The 24,888-nt window shown below is 36.8% G+C and overlaps 1 protein-coding gene across 4 annotated transcripts in view; it reads left to right on the top strand.

The window, feature by feature from the left end:
• Positions 1–24,888, top strand: part of MMS22L (MMS22 like, DNA repair protein) — a 92,244-nt gene that overhangs the window by 19,326 nt on the left and 48,030 nt on the right. For all 4 annotated transcript variants that reach the window (XM_062608439.1, XM_062608441.1, XM_062608438.1 and 1 more), the window contains exons 10-14: positions 1,692–1,871; positions 6,869–6,931; positions 12,915–13,034; positions 13,436–13,659; positions 15,943–16,452. In XM_062608439.1, the coding sequence (XP_062464423.1) occupies positions 1,692–1,871; positions 6,869–6,931; positions 12,915–13,034; positions 13,436–13,659; positions 15,943–16,452 (1,097 nt within the window). The remainder of the gene's footprint in view (positions 1–1,691; positions 1,872–6,868; positions 6,932–12,914; positions 13,035–13,435; positions 13,660–15,942; positions 16,453–24,888) is intronic.

The following is a 24,888-nucleotide window of genomic DNA, read 5'->3' as shown; positions in this document are numbered from 1 at the left end:
AGGAGGACTGCATGCTAACTATGATGCTTTAGGTTTCCAGCTTAAATGTGCGTCAAGTCCTGATTCTAGGTTTGCAGTGTACTGTTTGGTAATGATGTAGGGTACTGATAGAGTGCTCCTTGTACTGAAGAAAGTAAAGCAAAGGAACAGACTCTGAAAGCAGTATGGTAGAACAAAAGAAAAAAACCTGTCTTTACCCATTAGAAAAAATAAAAAAATATTTGCAATTTCTATGTTATGTCATGCAATGATTCATCTCTAAGCATTAGAAACACAAGTGTAGTCAGACCAATGATATATGTAGCCCGTGTTTCAGTCTTTGATACCCATACCTTAACTACTCAGACAAGAGTAACCTGGGTTTTGTTTTTTGATCCTGTAGTTGCTGACTTCTTTTTATTCCCTTTATACTTTTACTGGAAGAGCCAATCACTACCTGTTCTCCTTCCTTATACCAGTATGACTTTATATGACTTTTTTTTTTTTTTGGTATCTCCTAGCTTCTACCTTTTCTAGGCTGAAAAGTCTTACTGTATCAGTCATTCTTTTTACAAGCACCATTCTCTACCTGTGGTCACCTTTGTTACCCTTCTCTGAACCTGTTTCCGTACTAGTAGATCCTGTCTCAAATGGCAGACTACCGGGATTGCATGTAGTATTCCAAGTTAGGTGGCCATATGGTTTTATACCTTGGAATAATGATAATAACCCTAACCCTTTCCTAATATTTCCTAGTATTTTGATATTTTTTTTCTTTCTTGACCTCTGGTTAGAATTGATATGATGTTTCTCTGAATTAAGAAATGTCAAAATCCTTTGAAATTTTTCTGAAATAATCTTTATAAAAACCAAACCTGCCCTCTGTGCAATAAGTACTGCACAGAGTTCACTTAGTATAGAATGAAGTAATTCACAGTAGAGTGTTTGTACTGATAGCTGTTTACTCATGAATGACAGCAGATGTGAAGGTGGACAGCACAAGTGAACCTTCATACGTGTTAAGTGTTTGCACAAGCACATTGAAGCATAAGAGATCATCACTGAGATCAGGACCCAGCTAAGGTGGGTGAAATGCAGGTGCAAAGAAGTCCCAGAGACTTTCATATAATTAGGGATGATAGGTGCAGTCTGTAAGAAGCTGTATGTGGGATAGACAGGGATCTGAGCCAAAGAGAATTAATCAGTTTGTCAGTGCTAGAACAGATTTGAAATAAACCAGGGAATTTGAACCTCAGTTTGCTGCCTTTCAGACTGATTCTCTGCTATATACTACTGTATTTCTCTTGGTTAGGTTAGTCTGCCACTAAAAGTTTTTCAAAAATCTGTTATGAAAGTCTTCATTAACGAGCTCTAATTTCTCTCATCTGAGTATTGCACCATTCCATCTGCACGTCGGCATTCCAAAAGCTTGTAATTTTGTCTGTGAAGTTTCGCACCATGTTCTTCCTTGTTACCAAAGCTTGTCCTTTCATGTTGCTTTCTACTGGCATTTTAGAGAGGACATTCAAAAGTAGCTCCCGGTTTTCTCTGGTCATACTGAGCACTTTTTTTTTTTGTTATTTTCTTTAAATGACTGCCATCTCACTTATTTTATATAAAAGCAAATTAATCAGCACAGTACTGTAGGCAAACTTGTTAACATAGGCTTTGTTATTCAACACAGTTTAAATTTAGTTTTGCGTTTTCTACAGAGTTTCTGGAGCTTGGTGAACAGAACTCTAAAGAATATCTTTGAAAGGCCGAGTAGTTCTGAAAGCATGTCTGGTTTTGAAATGGTTCAGTGTAAAGACCCACTGAGTTTTAGCTGGTGGATTATTAGTCATCTGGCCTCACTCTACCAGTTTGACCGTAATGGAAACCTAGATGAAAAGGTAGGTATGTTTTTTTCCTGAATACCTGAAAGTTGTTATAATTTATTGAGGTGTCTAACTTTGGCTATGTTTGTTGATAGACAAAAATACATGTTCTAATAAAGGAATTTTCACGCTCCTTAAGGAAGTCCTTTGAGGTTGGTGGTGTTAAGGTGTGCTTTGTACAAGTCAGTAAACATTGCAAGAGCCCTTGACATATTGATGTTATATACCAGATATTCAGTAGATTACTGTATTAAGAAAACTTGAAATATCCCAACTAGTTAGTAACACATAGACTTAATGATGTAGCATATGTTTTAAAACTGCCTGCCTGCAGGATAAATGCTTCACCAGTTCTGTTTTAGGAACTGAACACATTAGATTATACCCCATAAAGTATAAACCTCAGGGAGAATTAGGTCATGCCATCTTCTGTCCTGTTCTTTTATCTTTTGCCTCACTGTAGAGCTTGGGGGGGGGTTTGTTTGGGTTTTTGTTTTGTTTAGGGTTTTTTTCTTTTTGCATTCCAGCTAGATTGCTTATATTCTCTAGTTAGCCAAGCACCAGCTATATATTGCTTCTTCCATGAATTTGACTTGATTGCAGTTTCTTGTAAAGTGTCTTTCATTATTTGTAAATTAATATTTTTAATTTGAAGCTGGAAAGGTCATACCCTTTTTCTGTTAAAATCTTTACCATGATTTCCTAAACCAACTTAGGAGAAAAGGTTAAAACATTGGAACACATGTGTAAACTGCAGATCTGTAAAAACGGAAGAGTCTGATCACATCAGTTGATCAATTTGTTTTGATAACTTAAAATCCTCCCCATCATCTTTGGATCTTTAAAAGCATGAGTATATAAACAGAGAAAGAATGAAAAATGCTGGACTTATGTGAATACTTTTAATCATAGGTAAAATTAGATTTTCTAATAAAGTTAAGGATTACTTGCATTTATTTTTAACTTGCAAATTTGACTGATTTGTCAAAAAACTAAAATATAGAGAAGGCATAACTCACTGCTTAAATACTTAGTTGTAAAACTCATGACCATTCTGGGTGACTAGAGGACTTGATGAGGGTGGGGTACTTATGCTTCCACTGCTTGCGGGTTGACAGATCCTTAGGATCCCATGGCAGGCTGCGCATTACCATGTTGTTCAGACTTTTCTGATAATACCATGGCAAAATGAAGCAACTTCTTACGCATTCATATGGTGAAAAATTGCAGATGACATCTGATTGTTACACTGAAGGTTGTCCCAAGCTTCGCTTGCTTTTGCCCCGTTACTGTGGTAGTCAGAAAGGACCACAGTCCATTGTGTATTTCAGAGGAACCTTGGATAGAATTATTGCTTATAGAGGAGCTTAAATGGAGAGAAAGGTTATTCCCAGGTTGAATATAGAAACCAGAGTGAAGCAGATATTTTATCCTGGGTTTCTTATATTTTATGCCCTAATCAAAATGCAGTGATACTGTTTACTTTGATCATTGGAATTTTTTCCTGTCTCTTGTACTGATACATACTATGTATTTAGCCTCATGAGAGAATATTTTTTGCCTCAGGCACTGTATTATTTAAATAAGCTAAGCAGATGTAGAATGGAAAAAAAGAATTCCTGTTGTTCTTATTTTAAAGTAGGAATCTTGAGACACAGTGACAGGAAGTGACTTGCCCAAGATTAAATAACAATTTTTCTTTAGATCCCATTTGTGAAAAGATAATTTCCAAATCTCTATCTGTAAATCATGAGACCATCCTGTGCACACTCCTCTTGATGATTCCAGTAGTCTTTATGTTCAAACTGTTAGCTGTGCTTTGAATCAGAGTGTGGTTGTGAATTTGTCCAGGGATCCCTTTTCTCTTAAATGCCATTGGTGCTCACAAAAAAATTCTATCGGTAAGAACAGTGACTTTTCACAAACAAGAATATAGTCTGTCATAGATAGTTGATCGTAAGCATTTCTTCAGGTGTTCTTCCTCCCTCAAATTACAGCCTCAAACGTTCTTTGAATATTTTAAAATAAAATAGTCTGTAATTATGAATTTGTGAAGCCAGTGGAATTACATCAGGACTCAGTGTAGTCCTGTTTTGTTGGTTAAACATCTGATGTGATAGCTTCATGACACATGCTTTCTTTTAATTAACTGTGATCAGAGGTGGGAGGGTGATGTGTCATAATGATGGTTATTCATGTGCTGTGTAGCAAAAATTGCCTCTAAGCCTATGTCATCTGTGGAAGATTTTCAATTTTTTAATGTGGTCTGCATGGCCTTGAGGTTATTATGAAAGCTTTTAAAATTCTAAATAGGTTTCAGACTTGCTTCCTTTTATTTCTTCCCCTTTAGCTCATATAATGTAATTTCAAACATGCAATGATTCATATATATTGAATATATATTTCATATACTTTAAACCATTTTTCTTAAAACTAGAAAATTTTGGCCAGGTCTCCCATTTGAGACTCTGTTCTAAGGAATATACAGTACATGTCTCTTCCCATAACCCCTCACTCAGGTCTCACTTCACTCTTCTGAAAAGCACGATTTGTACATTTAAAAACCAAATGGGACCTGATGAGGAAATTTGCTACTTCTGAACATTGCAGGGGTCAATTTCAATATACTGTGGGCTGGGAAAATACAGGCAGAATTACCTGGGGCTAAGAATTCTTGCCTTGCATACAATAATGTGAAATGACTACATGGCAAGATATGCAAACACAGAGTTCAAGATGAGAAGCCTAGAATGGCTCTTACAGGTAGTCAGCTGTTAGACCTTGAAAAAGTTTCTTCCTGCAAACTTGAAGGGTCTTAGCTTACATTTTTGGTTTTAGCAGCACTTTTATGCACTGTAAAGTCTCTAGGTTTAGTTGGTTTTAGGGCACACTGGAGGAGGAAGGAGGCTGTTATAAGCCAGCAGGTTTGGAGTAAGAGACGTAGATTCTGTGTATTGTCTGACAAGAATGAATTGTACACAGTTGCCGTGCCATATTGGCAGTGAGCAGGGAATACTGTTAGGATGTAATCTAATGGGATTTGAATGACACAGGTCTGCTGAAATATCAAAGATGATTGAGGCTAATAAAAAAAAAAAAAGAGTGCAGCAGGTGGTTAGTGTCATTATTTCCTGAGTTCGGGTTGAACCTGGGTGCAGTCTTGCAATAAATTCCTGCTGGTGTCAGGAGTTTGCACTAGATTAGTCCAGGATCTTGTAAAGTGATTTGCATACTGCAGCTGAGCTGGAACTTTGGCAATAAACATCTTTTGTATAGATCATGTGTCCTTGGACTGTGTGAGTGCTAAAAGAATGTTCTGAGCAAGTTGATGCGGACATTAAGAGGTCTTGTAGCCATTTAGCGTGATTATCTCTAATATCTACTCATGTCTTTAGAGCAGTTGACTAGATTTACTTGGAGTCTGCAGCATGACCGTGACAGTGTATAGGAGTTCACATAATGTCAAGCTCTAAAATACAGTAGACTGTATTTTAGCTCTCCTCCCCTTTTCATTCTTTCTCTGCTAAAGCTCTAGGTTGGTTCAGTGATCTGGTTCACACTGTGTCCCACAAACAGAAGTATCAGAATAACTGAGCAAAGGCAGGCTATAGCTGTGAGGGCAGGAACAACAGCTAGCAGGACGAGGAGGAAGCAGTGGAGACTCCTTAATTGATACAGTTCAAGTTCCTGAATTGTGAAATCACAGCTATAGTATAATTTTCTGCAGTTCTGTCCCTTCATTCATATTTTTTCCATGGATGGTCCATAGACTGCACTTGCTTCCATCAGTAATCTTTCATAACTCTTGTGCAAAAATATAAAGCCACCAATAGGCAAATTATCTTATGTAAGTATTAGTGCATCTTTTTAAAGAGTTCATCTTTAAAATTCTCTTGGTACTCTAAAGTTCTGTGTGGAATTGTCATGAAGTCACAGCATTAAGTAGTGCAATCAATAGCAGAGGAGGATGGGGCATGATGGTGTGGCTGCTGAAAAGTAGTTATATTTCAATTACCAAAGCATAAGATGCTCCTTATTGTTAATTCTATACATTTACAGAATAGATATCTTCAGAATAATTCATAAGGCTTAACAGTTGTGGTAGTGGAGGGAATTAGTATAAGGCAGGACACTGATGAAAGATCTGTGTTCACACATCTAGTTATCTACACAAGCTACATATATAGCTGAGTGCAAGAGATTTTTTTTTTTTGCTTGTTTGGTTTTTTGGACCTAGACTTGGAAGTGTGTTGGCTTGGTTGCCTTTCACATTTTTCCCTGGGAAATAGTCTTAGTTGCAAAACCTTCTACCCTCTTCTTTCCTACTTTGCCTAAATATTTTTTTTCCCTTCCTTCTTAATATACTTCACCTTGCAATTCTCTTACTTTAGTAGCTCGGTCTGGTTGATTTGAATGGATAGATCTCTGTCTTCCCAAGCTGAAGAGTATGAATTATGGGCCATATTTGACATAACCTGTATATTCTCTTATCTTTATAGGCCATTACCAAATGGCTAACTTCTTACTGCACTGGCTAAAAGAATTCTTAGTGTTTGGCCTAGGGAAATATAACTTAGAAGTGTTTTTTCATTGAAAAGGGAAAAAAAAGAAAAGGTGAGATTGTACCTCTTCCTCCTTCTTACCACTTATACCTTCCTTTTACTGCATGTTAAAGAAATTGTAATATATACTGCTCATAAATCAAAAATGCCTGAATGTTTTGCTTCTTTACTTAAAGCGAAGGTTGGGGTTGCAAATGAGTCAAGTTAAAGCAGTTTAAATTGTGTCCTCTTTATTTTTTTGCTCTTCATATGATTTTGAGGCCTAATTTTTAGAATAGTTATCAATTACATTCATAAAACAGAAAAGTTACTTTCAGTGACGACTACAGTAAGCAGTCATGAAATTAAACATTTCTGAAAATCTCTTGCTTCCTTATCTTCATGTTGTTATATAATGATTTGTGTGAGGAATACAAATGCTGTTTCTTGCTGATAATCATTATTTTTCAGAAACAGAAGGAATCCAACTGGAAATTTGTGGAAGAACTCCTTAAAAAATCCACTGATGCTCAAGTAAGTGTGTAAAGAAAGAAATAATAAACAAGGAAGGTGTCAGGGATGCTTTCAGGAAAAGACACTACATGAAACTAAGTCCACCTGATAAGTATATTTTGAGAATTCTAGTGTTTTTATCAAGGTAAATGAGCATCTTTGGTGTAGGTGAACTATGGCAGCATACAGTTCCCTCCTTGTTAGCAGTTACACTTGCTTAAAAGTGGTTGTGCTTGATGCTAAATTGTCAGATAAAGGAAGAAGATAATTATCCTGGAAGGGTAAGTATGTGGCTACTCAGACAAGATGTATTCAGAATAAGAACTGGATGCTTAGAAAATGTAAACCAGATACTGAATGTGAGGATATCAAGTTGAGGAGACATGATGAAGGTGATAGTCAGTTGCATTGAAAATTCAGCTATATCCTCATCACAGCAGGAAGGTGACTTGTCTTGCTGTGCAATTTGTCTTACAGGCTTGAATTGAGCTCTTACTGATAAGGTTCTAGTTTCTGAGCACTCATTTCATACCTTATCATTTTTCTTTCTGCAGAACTGTTAATGCAGTGCTTCAAGGCCCAGAGGTCAGAATTGACCTCCTTTTAAAATGCTTTTAAATATGCTGTTCATCATGCTTATAAATATGTTACATTGCAGCTCTATAAATTTGTTCTGAAGTTGCATGGTACGGGTTGCAAATGCTGTATCAGCAACACCTATAAAAATTTTTGTACGCTTAAGAAGGGAATGAGCATCTTTCTCAGATGAAAAAAAAAATTCTGCAAAGTTCTGTTATTGAAATTAGACAAGGAAGCAGTTACTTCTTTTTATTACTACTGCCTTGCTTATAACAGCAGCTGTGGTTGAAGCTGGAGTATGGAACAATACTTATTATAGTTTTTACAAAAAGATATTTTGTAGTTGTTTGGATAGTTGATTCATTAAAGTATTAAAAAGTTGAAAAATCCTGCTGTACATAAACACATTTGTTTATGTAGTCTTTCAGCTTAAAAGGTTAACTCTTTTTGAATGGTTTCACAGTATGCAACTGAATACACACTGTGCATATACATTAAAACTACAGTGATAACATCACTTACTGGATGCTTACTATTTGTGAGAGAAACTGGAGAGATTTAGGCAAGAGACATAGAAATTATGAGTAGCTTATTAGATACCTTCCTGTGTTGCGTTTTTTGTATGTCACCAATGTCAGAAACATTAAGAAGACACGTGTAGTTAATGTTTGTCTTCAAAATATTCGGTTTTTCTTGTGAATATCTTTTTGAATAAAGATTACTCTGAAGTTGAGTATATGTAAAAGATACAGCTTTTTGATGCTTCTGGTAAACAAGTATTGAATTTTAGACAGTTTAGCAAGGCAGCTAGATGGCCAAGTTCAGAAGATTTGGATGAGTCAATCATGAGACAGTAATATGAGGAAAATACCTGATTTAATTTCTAAAGACAATCGCTGTTAGAATTAAAACAAACCCTCATTTGCCAAGGACATGTTTGCAACTGTTACCAGTTGCCTTAAGAAGCCTTCTAGTTTATTTTCCTTGCTTGTAGGAAGTGCTCCTTGGAGGGCATTAGTCCCTATGTGTGCATGCACAAGTGGATGTAGGTACTTTTGTTGAAAAAATGCATCTTGCTTCCTATCCCTAAACACCAGCCTTCTTAGCAGCATCTAGGAAGATTTTCTTTCATTAGTAGACAGTGTCTGTCTTCTCTGCTGATCTGTTGGCTTCATATGGCCAGTCTTACCTTTTATCTTATCCTTTTATATCTCCGAGTATGTTTGAGACCAGAAAATATAAGAATGAGAAACACAATGGGATATCAAGAAATCAACAATGAAATGCAACAGGGAGAAGCAGGAGAAAGCAAAAGGGAGAATAGTGCTCTTTTGAATGAAAAACAGGAAGGTGTTGATGATACTACCCACTAACGCATGGCTTGTTTGTTAGTAAAACCTACCTGAGCCATACTTTTCAGCATATATCCTCTGTTATCTATACTATGCGCAGTAATAGCTGTGCAAAATAAGTTAGAAGAAATGATAGTGCAGAATCACTCATTTGCAAGAGAGGTCAGGAATTGGTGGTTAGAAACTTAATTTTAAGTATATGGGAGCTTAAAACCTAGTAATGTTTACAACATACTATGTCCATCATCCTTTTAAGGCGCTTGTGCTTGTTGCTCCCTATCTTAAAAAGGTTGTAGACTGTACATGTTCAGGTGGAGAATGGGAATATGGAAAGGAAGGGGAGGAAATGGAGATGAAATCAAGTATGCATAATTCTGTACGTTCAAAAGCATCTGAAAAAGGTGCAGATCATACATTTGTAATGTAAATTGGTGATCTCTCTCCTACCAGTAAATGTCAATTTCTCTTCATGTAAGCTTCAATCTCTGTGTTATGAGAGATGATAGGCACTGTTGCAGACCTGCGTTTTGAGGGTAAGGTAGCATTGTCACAGAGAAAAGAATGATGATCACCAGAAGCTGGAGTTAGCTTTAACATTCTTAGGGCAGCTAAGTATTGGAATGACTAACCGGTGTTAAACCTACAGCATATTGGTAGTTTCAGTAAAACTGTTTAGTGATCCCTACCAGTGTGAGCCACCTTCATCCAGCATAAGCCTAAATTTGTGGGTAATAAAGACTTCCTGAGGAAGGTATCTCGTGTCCAAGTGAAGCTGACAGAGGAGTGCTGCAGTTCCTTGTCTTCAGGTAGGAACTTCATATAGTCAGCCTGTTTCTGAGTAAGGCTAAGATGTGAAGATGCTGTTCAGGTTAGGGGACCAATGGGGATGTGAAGCAAAATTATTCTACTTGTGATCTGTAAATAAAGATGGGAACAATAATAGATACCTGGGAAAATGCAGAGTGCTGCTTCCTTGGATACATCCTTTCAGTTTCAAACAGTTGATAGACTAGTGAGTTTCTCAGCCAGGAACTGCTCACTCTTTTTATAGTTCTTGATGGATAGAGTTGAAGGCAATTGCTTGTTTGAAAGATCTCCTATCTGTAACACTAAAAAAGGGCATTTATGGGGAAACTAGTTACATGAGGTATTCCCTACCTCTGTTGTAATTTGGATTTCTGTTACTGGGCTAATGAGAAATGTATACCTGGTTTACAATGCTGTTCGTACTACAAAATGAAAATTACACAGCTGTATTTGTATACTAGGCAACATCAAACTGACTAAATTCATGGCTTGTCAGTGTAAGAATTTATGTTTACAAAGTTCTATTGTAAGTGAGAATCAAAAGCTTTTTTGTTTGTAAGAATTAATAGCAGTCTGTCTTATTAGCCTTCTCTCATTTTAGAAAATAAATGCTTTATGTTGTTTCATTTCTGCCTCAGTTTTGTTATACCTTCACTATATTTTCTTCTTTAATTCTACTCTAAAGGAGATACAGAAGTATTTGTTGGAGTTCTAGGAAACCAATTTTGTTACTACAGTAGGAGGTCATAAGAGAAAAATGTTGTGTTTAGATAGTACTATCATTTTGATGATATCTGGTGTTCCTCCCTTCTGTGATAAATTAAAAGCTGACTTCCTCAAGAGTTCTGATAGTATATCCAGCAGTGCAAGAGACCATTTTAAGCAAAAGAGCAATGAGAGAATCTATTAATCCCAGGGATATTTGAAGTCTGGAGAACTTTCATATTAAATTTGAGATAAATCCTTCAGTACTATCTCTGTTTTGGAAACTTCTGAAACTATTGTTGGTTAGATAAATAATGGTTGAAATTGAAGCTGCTCACAATAACACTTTTATTGTTGAATTAATTTAACTGAAGCAGTCATTGTTTGTTGAATTAGATCCTAAATATAATCCTGTGCACAAATTACAGCTTTAAGACTAAGCATTCTGTTTCTAAGGGGTGTATGTTTTGATTTGGTTGTTTGTTTTCTGGGGGTGTTTTTTTACATCCTTCATAACTAGATAGCTCTCTAGAGAAATAGATATGTTCAGCTGCAGTTTTTTTGGTTTTATATCATAACTCTTTTATTCATTAAAAAACAGCAGCTTTTGAAAATGGCTGAGGTTCTGACTTTTTTTTTGTATACTATTGTTATTTTGGGAAGACTACTAATTTAATAGTTACAGTTATGTTATACATAAAAATAATACTTGAACATCACCTCTCGTAGGCATTTTTATTATATTTGCACGCTTATTCTGTGCATCTTTTAACAACTCTCTCTTGAAGAGTTTTCTTTCCTGTTTCAGTGGGTTTTGTATGTTAGAAAATTATATATACAAGACATTACATATGACAATTGAAACTGCCATTTCAGTTTTCAAGTTGCAGAAATATACCACTTTAGAAGCTATATGCCCTACATTAATTGTTCATGAGAAGGCAGGCATGTTTAGAAGTTGTGTAGATGATTGGTGTAATTGTTTACAGTGTTCTGATAAAGTGTAGCAAATAATGTTTTCCACATGAATGTATAGCCAGGTAGAGATAAGTTAGTAAGTTATAGCTGCTTTGTATAGCATGTGTAGCCTTGAAAACAAGGAGAAAAAGCAGCTGAAAGACATTGTAAGCAGGAAGAAATAGCATTGTGGGTAAGAGCTAAGTGACAGGTACTTAATGCTAGAATATTTTAAAACAACAGCAGCAAACAAGCAACCCCCAAACAAACAATAAAACGCAACACAACCCAATGATATCTTTTCCCATCACCTGGCATCAGTATTTTGTTTGGTTTTGGTTTTGTTTTTTTTTTTAACCTTCAGCATTTTCTGAGCTGGATGAGCTTGGGACATAGTTCAGGGCCCAGCACTCTAATCAGAACTGAAGGGGAAAATTTCCCAGTATTTATCTGAGACATGGTTTCCTTCATTCCCTTCCCTGGGGCTATGATTTTGAGTCATAAAACTCATCCTGTATATACTTTTTTACTTAACCCTTTTATTCCTCTAGCTTATTTTATGCTGTTAGAAATTCCAGGCCTGTATAGTGTTTAGGTGTATTTGAAAGCTAGAAGTAGGTCACGGGTTTCTCTTGTCGCAGAACAAGTTTGCTGTTATCCTGGATATGTTAGACTTACATGTGCAAAAGTCTTTTCTTAAGACAACTACACACAAGCTGGTCCACTAAACCACTTCTATAGCCAGTGGAGACAATAAAGCTCTTCCAGAGCTTGTCATCCTATATTTATCCCAATGTCTAAACCGGGCTAATTAAACATGTGATTTCAGTCTGAGCCGGTAGCTCCTAATATCCTAGCTCCCATGCAAGTCCAGTTTTGCTGATATCAGAAGTTGGATGAGATGGATCCCACTCTCAGTATCCATGATTACAACCTGAACCCTTCACTGTGTTCAAATTGTCTGACATTTCCTATTTTATTTCCTATGAACCACCTTCCTTTTGTGTGCAAACCTCCCTCTTTCCTCCAGTGTTTCAGGATCTTATTTGGCCTTAATACAGAGTTGTCTGGGTTGTTAGCTTTATAGCCATGTTGCACGGGGTTGAGAAGGAACATGATTCAGAAAGAAAAGATCCTCCTGTTTGGAACATTAAGACAAACATGAGCTCTCACACAGTTGCACTTTCTCTCAGTATCAGTGGCAAATGAGCTTTCTTTTGGACTTGCATAACAGAAGGGCTGAAGTGTTAGCTTGCATGCAGTCTAGCTAATGCCCTCATATACCTTTTAGCAAGATTATGCACCATGCAGTCATGTTCAAGTTAGATTCACAATACTGAGTTGGCTGTTATCTTAATGTGTGCAATTCTACGGGTGCCTGAAATGGTGATGAACTGTTTATATTGGCTGGATTGCAGGATGCAATTGTCAGCTTTTATTTAGTAATTCATGGCTGGTATTAGCAGATGCATTTACTCAATGTTATGTAATTTAAATTAAAAATTATATTAGGAAATTATTCGTAAGAGTCTGGTAGTATCAGGTTTATGTTTAGACAAGATGATGCTCCCCACCTACAATAAACTTCTTATTCCCTTTTCAAGACTGGTGTGTTAGAGGAACACTTAAGAATGCATCTTCAGTGCTGTTTAACTTTGTGTAGTTCCTGGGACTTGAACCTCTCTATTGTCACCATACTCTGGGATTATTACAGCAAGAACCTGGTAAGTATATGAATATATAAAAATGAAGAATTTCATGTTGACAGTCCCCCATTTTTAGTAATTAATTCTGATTCTCCTCTAGCCAAGCTTGATGGCTGTACTTTTGTAAAATATATTTACAATATTTAGTAAATGGCAGTATCCCTAGATTTGCTCTATTTATTTAAGAAATCATGTTTAAATGTTATGTTCCATTACATTGTGTAACAATAGAATTAATTACAATATGGTTTTGACTCTTATTTTTCATCAAGACTACTGATTTTAAGATCTTGTAAAGATACTTTTCACATAGTTGCAATGCATTTTTTATTTTTTTTGTGTGGATTGCGTCTTATTGCATTTGGGATGTTAGCATTTATTATTACTTACAATCTCTCCCGTTTTATTTATTCTTTTAGAACAGTTGCTTTACTGTTCCTTGGCTTGGTCTGAAGGGTCTGGCAAGCGTTAGTAAAACTTCTTTATTAATGTTTGAGTTGGCGAAAAGCTGCTGTTGTAAACAGCAGGTCCACACCCTGTACATGTCCAGCAACAGTTACTTCATTTTTCTCTGTATTTTGGCACGGATGATGAAGGAAGCAGAGAACAATGGCATGCATCCTTGGAAACAAATTAAAGGACGGTATGGCTCCTATTTAGTTTGTCTTGTGTTGTAAGAGATCTAGTCAGTCAGACTGAATGTGGCCCTTCCAGCCACACAGCAAAGCAAGTGGGGGTACTGTGCTCATGAGAAAGTAAAGGGGATAAGGGAGGTATCCAGGATGATTCATAATTTGAAGAAAGCAGTTGTTCCCTGAAGTTTCTGATGCCAGCTGAGGCTGTGGCAAAGTCCAGGAGCTGGGTCCAAGAATCACCTTGGCATCCATAGCTTGTGATAATTTACTTTGTCCCACAGGCCAGGAATTTGTTACACTGGCAACCTATGCAGTGGTGCAACCCTATTGCCAGACAGGTAATGTAATTAAAGGATGAACTCTATTTGAGCTGCATTTAAGCCATGTGTTGTCCAAGAACATGCAGATTGGTTCTTGCTAGCCCTGCAGTTTAATTTATGTTTCCATTTTCTTTTTCATGCTTTCCAAAATTTCTCATGATATTCTTTTTTTGTGAGAGTTTTGAGTTTTCATTTCATTTTGAAACATACTAATTAAGATGTACACTCAGTCATGATATAAAACCCCCTATAAAATATATATGGCCTAAATCAAAATCCTGATGTTACAAAGATTTATTGAATGCTTAAAACTTTTATTATAATAATGAGATTGTACTGATAATTGAAAGTGCTCTTTAATTTTATTTTTTCCCCCCCCCATTGGGTATAGAAGACTTAAAAATATTGGGGGGGGGGGGTGTGTTTTGATTTTTAAAAAAATATTATTAAGCATTAATAAAATCAGTCAAATTTTTATTATGTATTTTTTGTATGCAAATAACAAATACAGAAAAGATACACATGTGAATGCACATCTGTTTACAAAGTTACTTGGTGTGTTTCTTCCAAGAAGGGGAAAATATACCTAATATTTATGTACACTTCACAAGTTGCTACAGTCAGTAAAGTTTGGGTTTAAAAATTGTTACAACTGTATGCAAACAAACATGTTGTTGGATGTAATTAGTAATTTTAATTAGCCTGTTCTGTTTTTACTGAAAGCAAATTATACTTAACGTTTTTGTGCTATTATAGCTTGTTACTTTCCCTAATTTAAGAGGGGGAATAATAATAGACAACACACACTGTGTCAGTCTGCTCAACCAGTATTCATCTTCTCTGCCTTGAATAAATCAATTACACAAGTAGCAAAATTTAACAGCCTGCAGCAATGATTTTGGGATGAACTCTGTTTTCAGCAGCTAACCAAGCATTAATTGATGCATGAAGAATGTAAATGCCTGTCAGTAATAATTTACTATTAAACAAGATTAATTGGCTTTGCTGTAAATTTTGGTGGCTAAATTTGATAACCGCAGCACCACTTCCCACTATTTTTCCAGGTAGCAGAACAGGAAAATGGCATTTATGGATGTTTACTTACTGCATGTGGAATGTACTTTAAATTAAAGGTGAAGGATATACCCAAGGTTTTAAACACAGAAATCAGAAAGTTAAGCAAGCCATTTTCACCTTAATCCTCTGTTGTAAGAATGCTGACATTTTTTTTTAAAGTCCGGATCTGAACAAAAGTCATAGAAAAGAGATATGTGTAAAAGCTTTGTGCTTCTTGTCAACCCCTTTAAAGTTGCAAAGTAGCCGTGCTTCTCACCATCAACTACGTATGACTTGAGCACTGTCATATAAGCAATACAGCTTAAAGTTTCTTAATAACTTCCTGCTGGTGAGCGGATTCTTTTCCAAACACCTTAGTTTCCCTGTTTTCTTCCAAACTTGTGGTCCACACTCCATACAGTAGAAGTGCAGTCCAGGTCAGTAAAAGAAATAAGGGAGTTTTTTAGGGAAGAAGTTGAGGTACTCTAATTGTTTGCTGTTGCAAAGAGATACCACTTGGCAACTTCCTTTCTTAGGAGCCATTATGGGCTAAATTTCATTGATGTGAAGGCATGGTGTGGAGGACACCCATCACAGACAAGGTAGAGAGAGTCTGCTCATAACTTTATGCACAACTTCGTTGCATAAGGGAGAAGGGTTAGGCTGTACCTGGAGTTGAAAACTTAGCATGTACCTTGTATTAGGAGCAGAAAATAAAATAGCATTTTTGTTCTAGTAGTAGTACAGGAGGAGAGGGAAAAGGGGATGCTTAAAACTTAGGGGTTATTGAAGAGGATAACTGTAAACTAAAAGCATGGAAATAAAATTTTAGTCTATCAAGCAGATAGAAATTTGCATAGTTTAAGAAAAAACTTTCTCTTTCCTGGTTTTTGTTGGTTTGTTTTTTTAATGTAGGATTTATTCCAAGTTCCATCGGAGAAGAATGCAGGAGCTGACAGAAGTGGGGCTGCAGAACTTCTTTAACCTGTTCCTCATGCTGGCAATTGTTGCAGAAACAGAGGATATAGTGAGTCGAGTGTTGGATCTTTTGGATTTCCTGACTCCATCCTCCCTCACTGTGTCTCAAAGAGCTCTCATCTGGAGAGGTCATTTTGCTTTCATTTTGATTTATGTTGAGAAGAACATGGACATTAGTGTTCTAGCTGAGAAGCTCTCAAATGCTTTCCGTGAGAAGGCAAAGGAGTTCTTAGTAACCAAAAATGACTACACACAGAAACAAAATCTCTGGACTGTACTTTCTACCTATGTCGATGGTGTGCAAGAAGTGTTTGAGACCAGCTGCTACTTAAGCCTTTCTGAGGAAAAGTTGTTAAATGATGGCTTTACTATGCTGCTGCCTGCTTGTCGAGGAGCTGAACTGAGTATGGTCCTAAATTTTCTTCAGGTTGTTCTAGACAGACTTCGGTAAGTTATTTAGTTAAATTGTGGATATAGACCGGTGTGTTGGTTTTGTGTTTAGGGTTAAACTGTAGTTCATATTAGCTTCGTACTGGAATAGAGTAAAATTCAAATCTCTGGAGTGCTGTGCATGATATATGTTAAATTTCCAAATCCACCAATACCTCACTATATTTAGACTCTTAAAAATGTTTTCTTACTATTTCAGGACACTAGGTTTGACATCCCTGATATTTTGTTAATGAATTAGTGGCTTTCTAGAAAATCATCCTGTTGCTCCTATTTCAGACAATACCATCTTTGGCATAAGAAATTTCAAAATCATTACCTGTACTAAATTACTTAAATTAGGTGGGTTTGGTGTGGGGTTTTTTATTGTTATTATTATTCACTGAATTTATTCTAGTTTTCAGTCTCTTTTTTTATTATAATTTTTCACCAGGGTTGCAATAAAATACACAGTTATGGAAATTTAAATACTTCTCTGGGGTTTGATAGGAAATAAGGAAATAATATTTTACGACTTTCAAACAGTTTTGCTTTGATGTACTTGCTCAATTTTCAACATCCACAGTGCCCTTCAATAAGCATGTTTTTGTCTACTGATGCCTTTGAGAAGTAGTCCTCCAGTTTGAAGCCCAAACTGCTTTTTTTTTCTATAAGATATTACGAGGCAGCTATTGATCTTCCATTACTTCAAATGTGCAAGACTGAAATATGTGGAAAGAGCTGTGAAAGGATGCATAACAGGAATAGTGAGGCCTGTATGCAAGATCTCTCTTTAACTAGATTCTTTGTTACTGTCTAGTAGTTTGACTGCAGCTGTCAATAGCTCATAGATCCCAAGACAACTGTTTTTCTGGCAGTCTTTTGAAAAAAGATGAAGCACAAAACTGAGTTTAGTTGATTTATTATTTAGTATTTCAGTTCAACTGAATGTATTTACTGGAATAAATTGGAGACTTCAAAAATACTTTGACATTTTCTCCATTAGCTAGCACACGGCATTTGTTGCGTTGTTTTTAAAGATGAAATGGGGAAAAATTTGAGACTGGTGGAAGAAGTTCCCTATTTCATAACTTGACAGTATTTTGAAGCTCTCCAGAGCTAGGGGTTAAGTGGTCCTCTTGTAAGATAGGGAGGAGGGCATAGAAGTTCATTGCAGACTTCTCAGGTCATCACATACAAGGTACAGGACAGTATTTGTATCTTTCCTTACAAAAAGCAGGTCTGTTGAAATATTTGAATTACCAACACACTCAAATAGTAATTGGTATGAGAGAGATTGTTAGAGCCTTGTATTTAACAATTCTTTATTTCAGCTTCTGTATTTATACATTTGGTTACTTTTACCTGCCTATTTATCCAACCTACAGAGAAGCTTAATTCGTTAATGTGTATAAAATGCTTTGATCTTCCGGTTCGATGGAACAGGAAAATGTTACTGGTTCTCTCTCTCACTTTGACAGACTCACTGCAAATAAGCTTCTGTTGCCGTACAAATAGAACAACACTGAAACCACTTTCTTGGTTCAGAAGAATTGGATGACTTTGTGCCAACCAGATGTTAAACTATTATTGGCGTAACCAGACTGATTAGTCCTGGTCTGTCTGCAGACTTGCAGAAGGATGAAATAGTTCAATGCCACTCACTCTCGTGTTTTGAAAATCCAGGCAGATATAAGATAGTAGGCCTTTCATAAATGTAATTTTTCTGTACCCAGCACTCTTAATAATTTTATAACTGCATGACAGGGAATTTGCAGGTAAGAAGTAAGTCAGATCACTGATTAAAGAGAGAAGCTGCTCCCTCTAGGCTGTTAGGAAATAATAACTTCATGTGCCACTTTCTGCTAACCCCAGATGATGGCTCACAGGAGCATTCTTTATTGCTGATTAAGTAGCATTATGAAAATACTAACTTGATTGCGTTAACTAAATGCCTCAGTATTTAAAGCTTAAAATGACAGATAGTTTTAGTGGTCCCCTTTAACATATCTTGTTGGATTGCTGAAATCGCATTCCAGGTTTCCCAGTTGCTTTTATTTGAGGGTATGGTAAAAATGGCAATCTTTCATTTACGGAGCAAGGTGTAGCCAAAAGCTCTTCTTTAATTATAGCTATTCATGCTGCTATGGTTAAGGGTCTGTCAGCATTTCCATTATCAACCTTTATTTTCAAGGGTTTTGTAACATAGCAGTGAAAACTTGCTCTGGGCTAAAACTTGGCGTACAAGGTTTTGAAAGGGCGCTTGTTTTCTTCTTTTTTCTTACAAGGCATCTGAAAAGATGCCCCCACCTTCACCATTTTTACAGTACTGTGTTTTGAAATAACCTGTTCCATGTTTTTCTGGTATTTTTCCCGTCTGCTAGAAAAGTGCTGGTAGCCTTTGATTGTTCTGTTTTTGATTGTTCTATTTACCTATGTTTGGATGGTTTTAAATAAGCTTTTTTAACCAATTTTTTTTTTTTATTATTATCATTATGACATTTTGGTGTCCATATATTTCAATAGAACTGTGACTTGGCAGGAGGACTCGTTTTTATCAGAGTTTGATACGTGGCAAGTTGAACATTGGAAACAAGATGCTACTTGCTGGCACTTCCAAGTATTTGATCTTCATAGTGAGATTCAATATGAAGTGCAAGATTGTATTTTAATACAGTCTCATTTTTGAAAATGTGTAAAATAAACATCAAACAATAAAGAAACTCCCCAAAATAAAAATGCAGAGCACTTCTTTCCTATGTTTACTTGGAGCATTCAGCTTCAAGATCAGACATAATTTTTCACTTTATTTTTTCTGGTTTTAAGCAGTGTTTTAGAACACAGATTTTTTTTGTTTGCTTGGTTGTTTTTTCGTTTTTTCTTTTTTCTTTAATGAAAGGTAAATTCAGGGTGCTTGCCCATATGTGCTTTTCATTTGTTCCAAATCTCTGGCAGTAGTCATTTGAATACATTATGACACAAAAATAAACCCATGATTAATAAAAATACAGGCATTTAATGGATTTGACAGAACTCACTGTAAAAATGGACACAAAGAAATCTGTTGAGTGCCTGGAAAAGCAGGTTGTAGCATTGCAATATGTTATTCTTTGAAGAAGTGCTTGAAACATGTTCAAATGTCTCTTATTGTAATCTGGTATTGCTCTGACATGAGCTTTCTGTTATTGTCATTATTCTGGCATTTGGGTTTTGTAGTATTAGCACTGAGTTACAGGTTTATAAAATGCTAGTACTTGTCTGGGTGTAAAATCATTGCTGTGGTCCAAACATTTTTGCCTAGTTTCAGGGAGACTTGCCACTGTTTCGCATAGAAGAAATGAGAAGTACCGCAGACGTAATAACGTAAGAAATGGCAATTTTATTTTAAAAACATTTCTGGCATATTTATGCCCATTTGTACTGTTCTTCCAGTGTTGAAGGACATGAAAAGTTATTGGAACATTTGGTAAAATTCATAAGCTCTACAGGAATACTAATCAGATAAACCTGTCTCTAATTAAAAGTTAGTTTAATAATTGGGCCATAGAGAACAGCAGAACTGGCTGTTTCTATCTGTTAGAGTGTGTCTAGCCTTGAGGTTGTGAGAGAAATCACTATAGGAATGGATTATGCTATATATTTTTGCTATGGAAATTGATAGTAATTTGTAATTTTTGTGTGTGTTACTTGCCTGTGGGAAGCTTTCTGAGACTGAAAGAAGCCACTCTCCCCCTCTCTTACTGTGTAAGTCAGCAGATAAGCTCAGGATGGGAACAGAAAGGTCCTTCCTCTTCCTTTTCTTCCCCTTCCTCCCCCCTGGGGCTTTAGTGTTAGTCTTTGTAAAATGTGTTTTCTGATGTTGAACTTCTGAAAACTGTGTCTGGAAGAGTTTGGAAGAGTATGTGTTTTCTCTTACCTATCCCATCCCATTTAGAGCTAATAGGGTGTGATGTCTTGATAAGCACAGGGGGCAACTCTATGACTAAACCACTGAATTGACAGAGGAGATCCTAGTTTGGCTCTAGGTCTCCCAGCCTTAATGAATTACTATTAGAAAGTCCTTGAAAGTTGCTATGAACTTTGTTTACCTGTGAGGGAAAAGGAAGCGAGTCGTTCCTTTTTTACTTCACAACATGGACCTCATGTCTGGGGGACAAGTGTACCTTGCTGTGCTAACTTGACCTATGGTTTAAAGTATTTTTAGGTTTGTTTTTTTTTTAACCTATGGTTTAACGTATTTTTAGGTTGGGTTTGTTTGGGTTTTTTTTGACGTTCAGTTATTCCATTAATAAAACTGAGGTTTGAATGATTGCAAAGAAAATGTAGTCTTTATATGCTTTAGAGCATGGGAAGCAGGCACTGCTTTAAAATATAGCAGCATTTTGAGAATTTTGTTGTGTCTAAATCCTTAAAAGTAATTTATTACCATCTTCTTTGAGAATACTGCATGTGTACTTAGCTACAGTAGTTGTGTTAAGGTGTGGCTCCAGTAATTAAACTGAATTTCTTTTCTTTATACTTTATGTGGGATTTTGGGGGGATCTTATTTAAAGCTTTTTGACCTTTGTCCCTTGTATTCTGATCTTCAGAGTTGAATATCTAAAACCAGCATGTGTTTTGATTGTGTATTCTGTGCTCTTACAGTATTAATATATAAAGGAATGAAATGAGATAGTAGTGTGCACTGGACCTGTGTACCTAATACTTTACCTATAGAAAGCTCCTCTGTATGTCTAGCATTGGTTCAGGTTTGCAAGAATATTCATTTCTACTTCTCACTGTTTTCTTGAATTGGTAGGCGGCCATGTCAAAGCCATGTGAATAATTGATTAAAAAAAATTTCATATTGGTGTTTCAGATGTAATAAAAGAGCATCTGCCTTAGAAGGAAGGCAACAGATTCAATGACAGGGCTGGAAGGAACTCTATATGAGGAGCAGCTGAGGGCTTTGGACTTGTCTAGTTTGGAGAAAAGGAGGCTGAGGGGTGGCCTCATTGCTCTCTACAGCTTCCTGAGGAGGGGAATAGGAGAGGGAGGTGATGAGCTCTTCTCCCTGGTATCCAGCAGCAGGATATGTGGGGAGGGTACAAAGCTGCATCTGGGGAGATATAGACTGGATATTAGGAAGCATTTTTTTACCAAGGGGGTGGTCAGACACTGGAACAGGATTCCTAGAGAAGAGGTTGATGCCCCAAACCTGTCAGTGTTTAAGAGTCATTTGGACAATGCCCTTTACTGTGTGCTTTAACTTGGTCAGCCCTGAACTGGTCAGGCAGTTGGGCTCAATGGTCATTGTAGATCCCTTCCAATTGAAAAGTTCTGTTCTATTCTAGAATCACTTGAAGACCAAACAGAAACAACAAAAGCTGCCAGAGGACCTTCTGACTGTTAAGCACAAAGAAAGCCAGTCTTGGTAGATGCCCAAAGCTAAAGAAACTCAAGTCTGGTATTCATACAGCAGTCATGAAGATGCACAGTTCTGTCCCCTGTTCTACAGATTGAAACACTTTTCTGTGTTTCATCCATTGTATCCGTTTTATCTACCAAAAATTAATCCATGTAAGCTTTCTGTGGCCTACCTGACAGCAGTACAAGACTTGCTACTGTGAAAGAGTAAATCCGCTAAAAAAGAGAGTAAAATCATATCCAGGTGTACTGAGAAACTGCTGCTTGGGACCCTGCAGTTGTTCAGGGAAATATATGCTCCCTGAAGGACATACACTGCAGATTTGTTTTCTGATGGAAGTGTCACACATTTGAAACTATTTTCCCCATATTAACTTTCCTCTTAGTTTTCCTTCTTTTATTCTTCACACGAGGTGTGAGAATGGCTTTTCATATGGAATATATTTCTTTTGGTTGTGGATATTAAAGAAATACTTTAATAAAAACATTATGTGCAAGTAGCATTCTAATCTCTTAATTTTGATTGTTTCTTCGTTACCTTACAAGATATATATTTCTTCTCTCTTTAGGATATCTCTTGTCAGATTTAAGGCTTATTTAAAATGAACAGAAAGCTGAAGCAATTTTCTTTATTCCATTTCAGTCTCCTAAGGCCTATTTCCCCCTGGTGAGCTCATAGCAACAGGGGGGTTTAAGGGAATTCAGCTTTCTGCAAATTAATGTCTCACATCATGAAAATTCAGGACCTTTTTTTTTTTTTTCCTATATCTTGAAAAAGTAATACAGTGAGTGCGAGTATTATTTCTTGCCAGCGGGTGGAAGATGAATGATTTTGTCACAGTTTTACTGCTTGATGAGCAGTGTCCTGAGGGTCAGGCTTAAGTCTGTGTCACTATGCTGCTCATTACTCTTGAGCTAAATAAGGGCTGATTGGATCTAAATTGCCTAGCACATGGGCCGCAGATGAGCTCAGTGAGTAGGGGATGACCTGCTATTCAGGCTGGGAGTAACCCCGGTGTGCAAATGCTGCATTAGAACGCCGTGGGAGAATGAGAGGCTACCGACCGCTGCCAGCAAAAGAAATCGAAATGTAAAAACTCTTTGATGCTGCAATGTTAGAATTTGAAATGTAGGAAGTGACAGGTTGATGGTACTTATCAGCTTTGGCTGGATTAGAGAACAGTGTCATCTTGCTTATATAATGACAGAAGAATGAAGCTAGCTCCCAAATACTTTGCAGTTGCAGAGCTGCTGCTGTCAGAGTCAATGCTGCCTCCTACTGACAGTCTGTGCAGGAGGATATAGAGAGCGTATGGATAGCCGGCTCGGGACAACGTTCTCAGGCTCTCTAGCATACCAAAGTACACTTTGTGCCTCTGCCCATCTATTCCCATGTATTTCTGGTCTGTTCTCTTAGCAGAGAATCGCTAAGATGGATAAAAGAGTTAAGTGGATATTCTGGGACAAGAGTAAGCCATTGCCATCTTCAAGAATGGTTAGACAAGTCATCTATATACATATGTGTCTGCTTTGCGCAAAATATTTCCCTTTGTACTCGTCCCTCCATTGCTAGCCCCTGTGAAAGGAGGTCATCTCTGGAGAGTAGAATTAATTTGTGTCTGTGTGTTTTAAAGAAAGTTGACCTTTAAAGAGGAGGAAGAAATCTGACCGAACTCAAAGGAGAATCCTTAATGCTAACCGAGCACATGAATATACTTGTCCTAATGGAGGAAAATGAAAAGCAAGGGAAGCACCTGCCAGGTGCTGAATATAACAGCAGTAGTAGTTTGTGCAGCTCTGAAAGGCTCATTTCAGTGGTTCAGTAGGACAAGCTTTTGAGTTTTGTTCCCCCCACCTCCATCACTGGAGTTTTGTAATCTGGATTATAGCTACAATGAGGATAAAGAGCCAATTGCTTTCTTTTTTCCAAATTTATTTTTTAGATTCTGTTACTGACAGCTGTAATTTACCACTGTCAGCTACTCTTGCTACAACTTACGGGACTACCTCATCAGGAAAAGCAATTTAGTGCTCTCACACAAACCAGTGACTAAATGAAGGGATGAATCTAAATACATTCTGTGTTTTCAGTTGACTTTTTTCAGATTATTCGGTTCTTCTTCCCCTGGGATGCTTTTGCTCATGATGAAATTTCTTCTGGGACATAAGGCAACTTCCAGTTTGCTTGTTCTGGGTATTGTAACAAAAAAAGGAAGAGAAAACAGCAGCCTTACAAGTACAAACAGTTTTTCTGTAAAATGGTGTGAGTCTATGGGAATGAAGAGAAAATTTTCATAAATGACACAATTAGTATGAGGCTTCTTTTATTACCTTAGTATTATCAGTGATTAATGGTATCACTGAAAGTAAGGAACCGTTTAGCACAACTAGTGAAAATGAGTTGTAGAGTTTGAGCTTGTGTGTGGGCAGAATTATGGGGTGTTTCTCTGTGTTCAAATAGAAAGCAGAACCAGAGTTTGAATTACTTCGATATTTTAAAAAACAAAACAAAAAGAAATATCATCAGCAAGAGAAATTGTGAAGTACTGAAATAGCTACTTTTTGTATTTCCCCCTTTCTGTTTGGGAAAGGAAGTTGAACCTGTTTCATGCTTCTGTATCCAACTAGTTCTTGGAATTTCTGGGGTGGGAGCGTGAGGGTGGCTCATACTGTGTGTGCAGCACAGTAGCTCTGCTGAAGAGGGTGCTGGGTCTTCAGTGGTTTTGTATTTGAGTCTTGAAATATCTCTAGAAAATTACTTTGAAATGCATTTTAAGACATTTTCTAAAGGAAGCTAGTTAGTTGATACAGGGCATGTAGCTGTGGGTTGTCATGTTTTATTTGGCTTGGAGCAAGTCCAAGTGTCATTAATTGCCAATGTCTAAATACTTCGGCTTTCTTTCCAGTGGTGCTAAACCAGGGACAGTGAAAATGTGCCTCATGTGAAATGACCCTAAAATAGCAGGCCACCTATCCTCCCTAAAAAAAAATAAAATGGAAAGCGTAGAGCATATTCTGAAATGTGTACATTGTGCATCATCTTGTGGG

The sequence above is a fragment of the Pezoporus occidentalis genome, unplaced genomic scaffold (assembly GCF_034315485.1).
Source record: "Pezoporus occidentalis ecotype Australia unplaced genomic scaffold, CSIRO_AGI_Poc_V1 ctg13, whole genome shotgun sequence".
Classification (NCBI taxonomy): Eukaryota; Metazoa; Chordata; class Aves; order Psittaciformes; family Psittacidae; genus Pezoporus; species Pezoporus occidentalis.
Note: the sequence above shows the minus strand (reverse complement) of the source record. Positions and strands in the feature narration are given on the sequence as shown.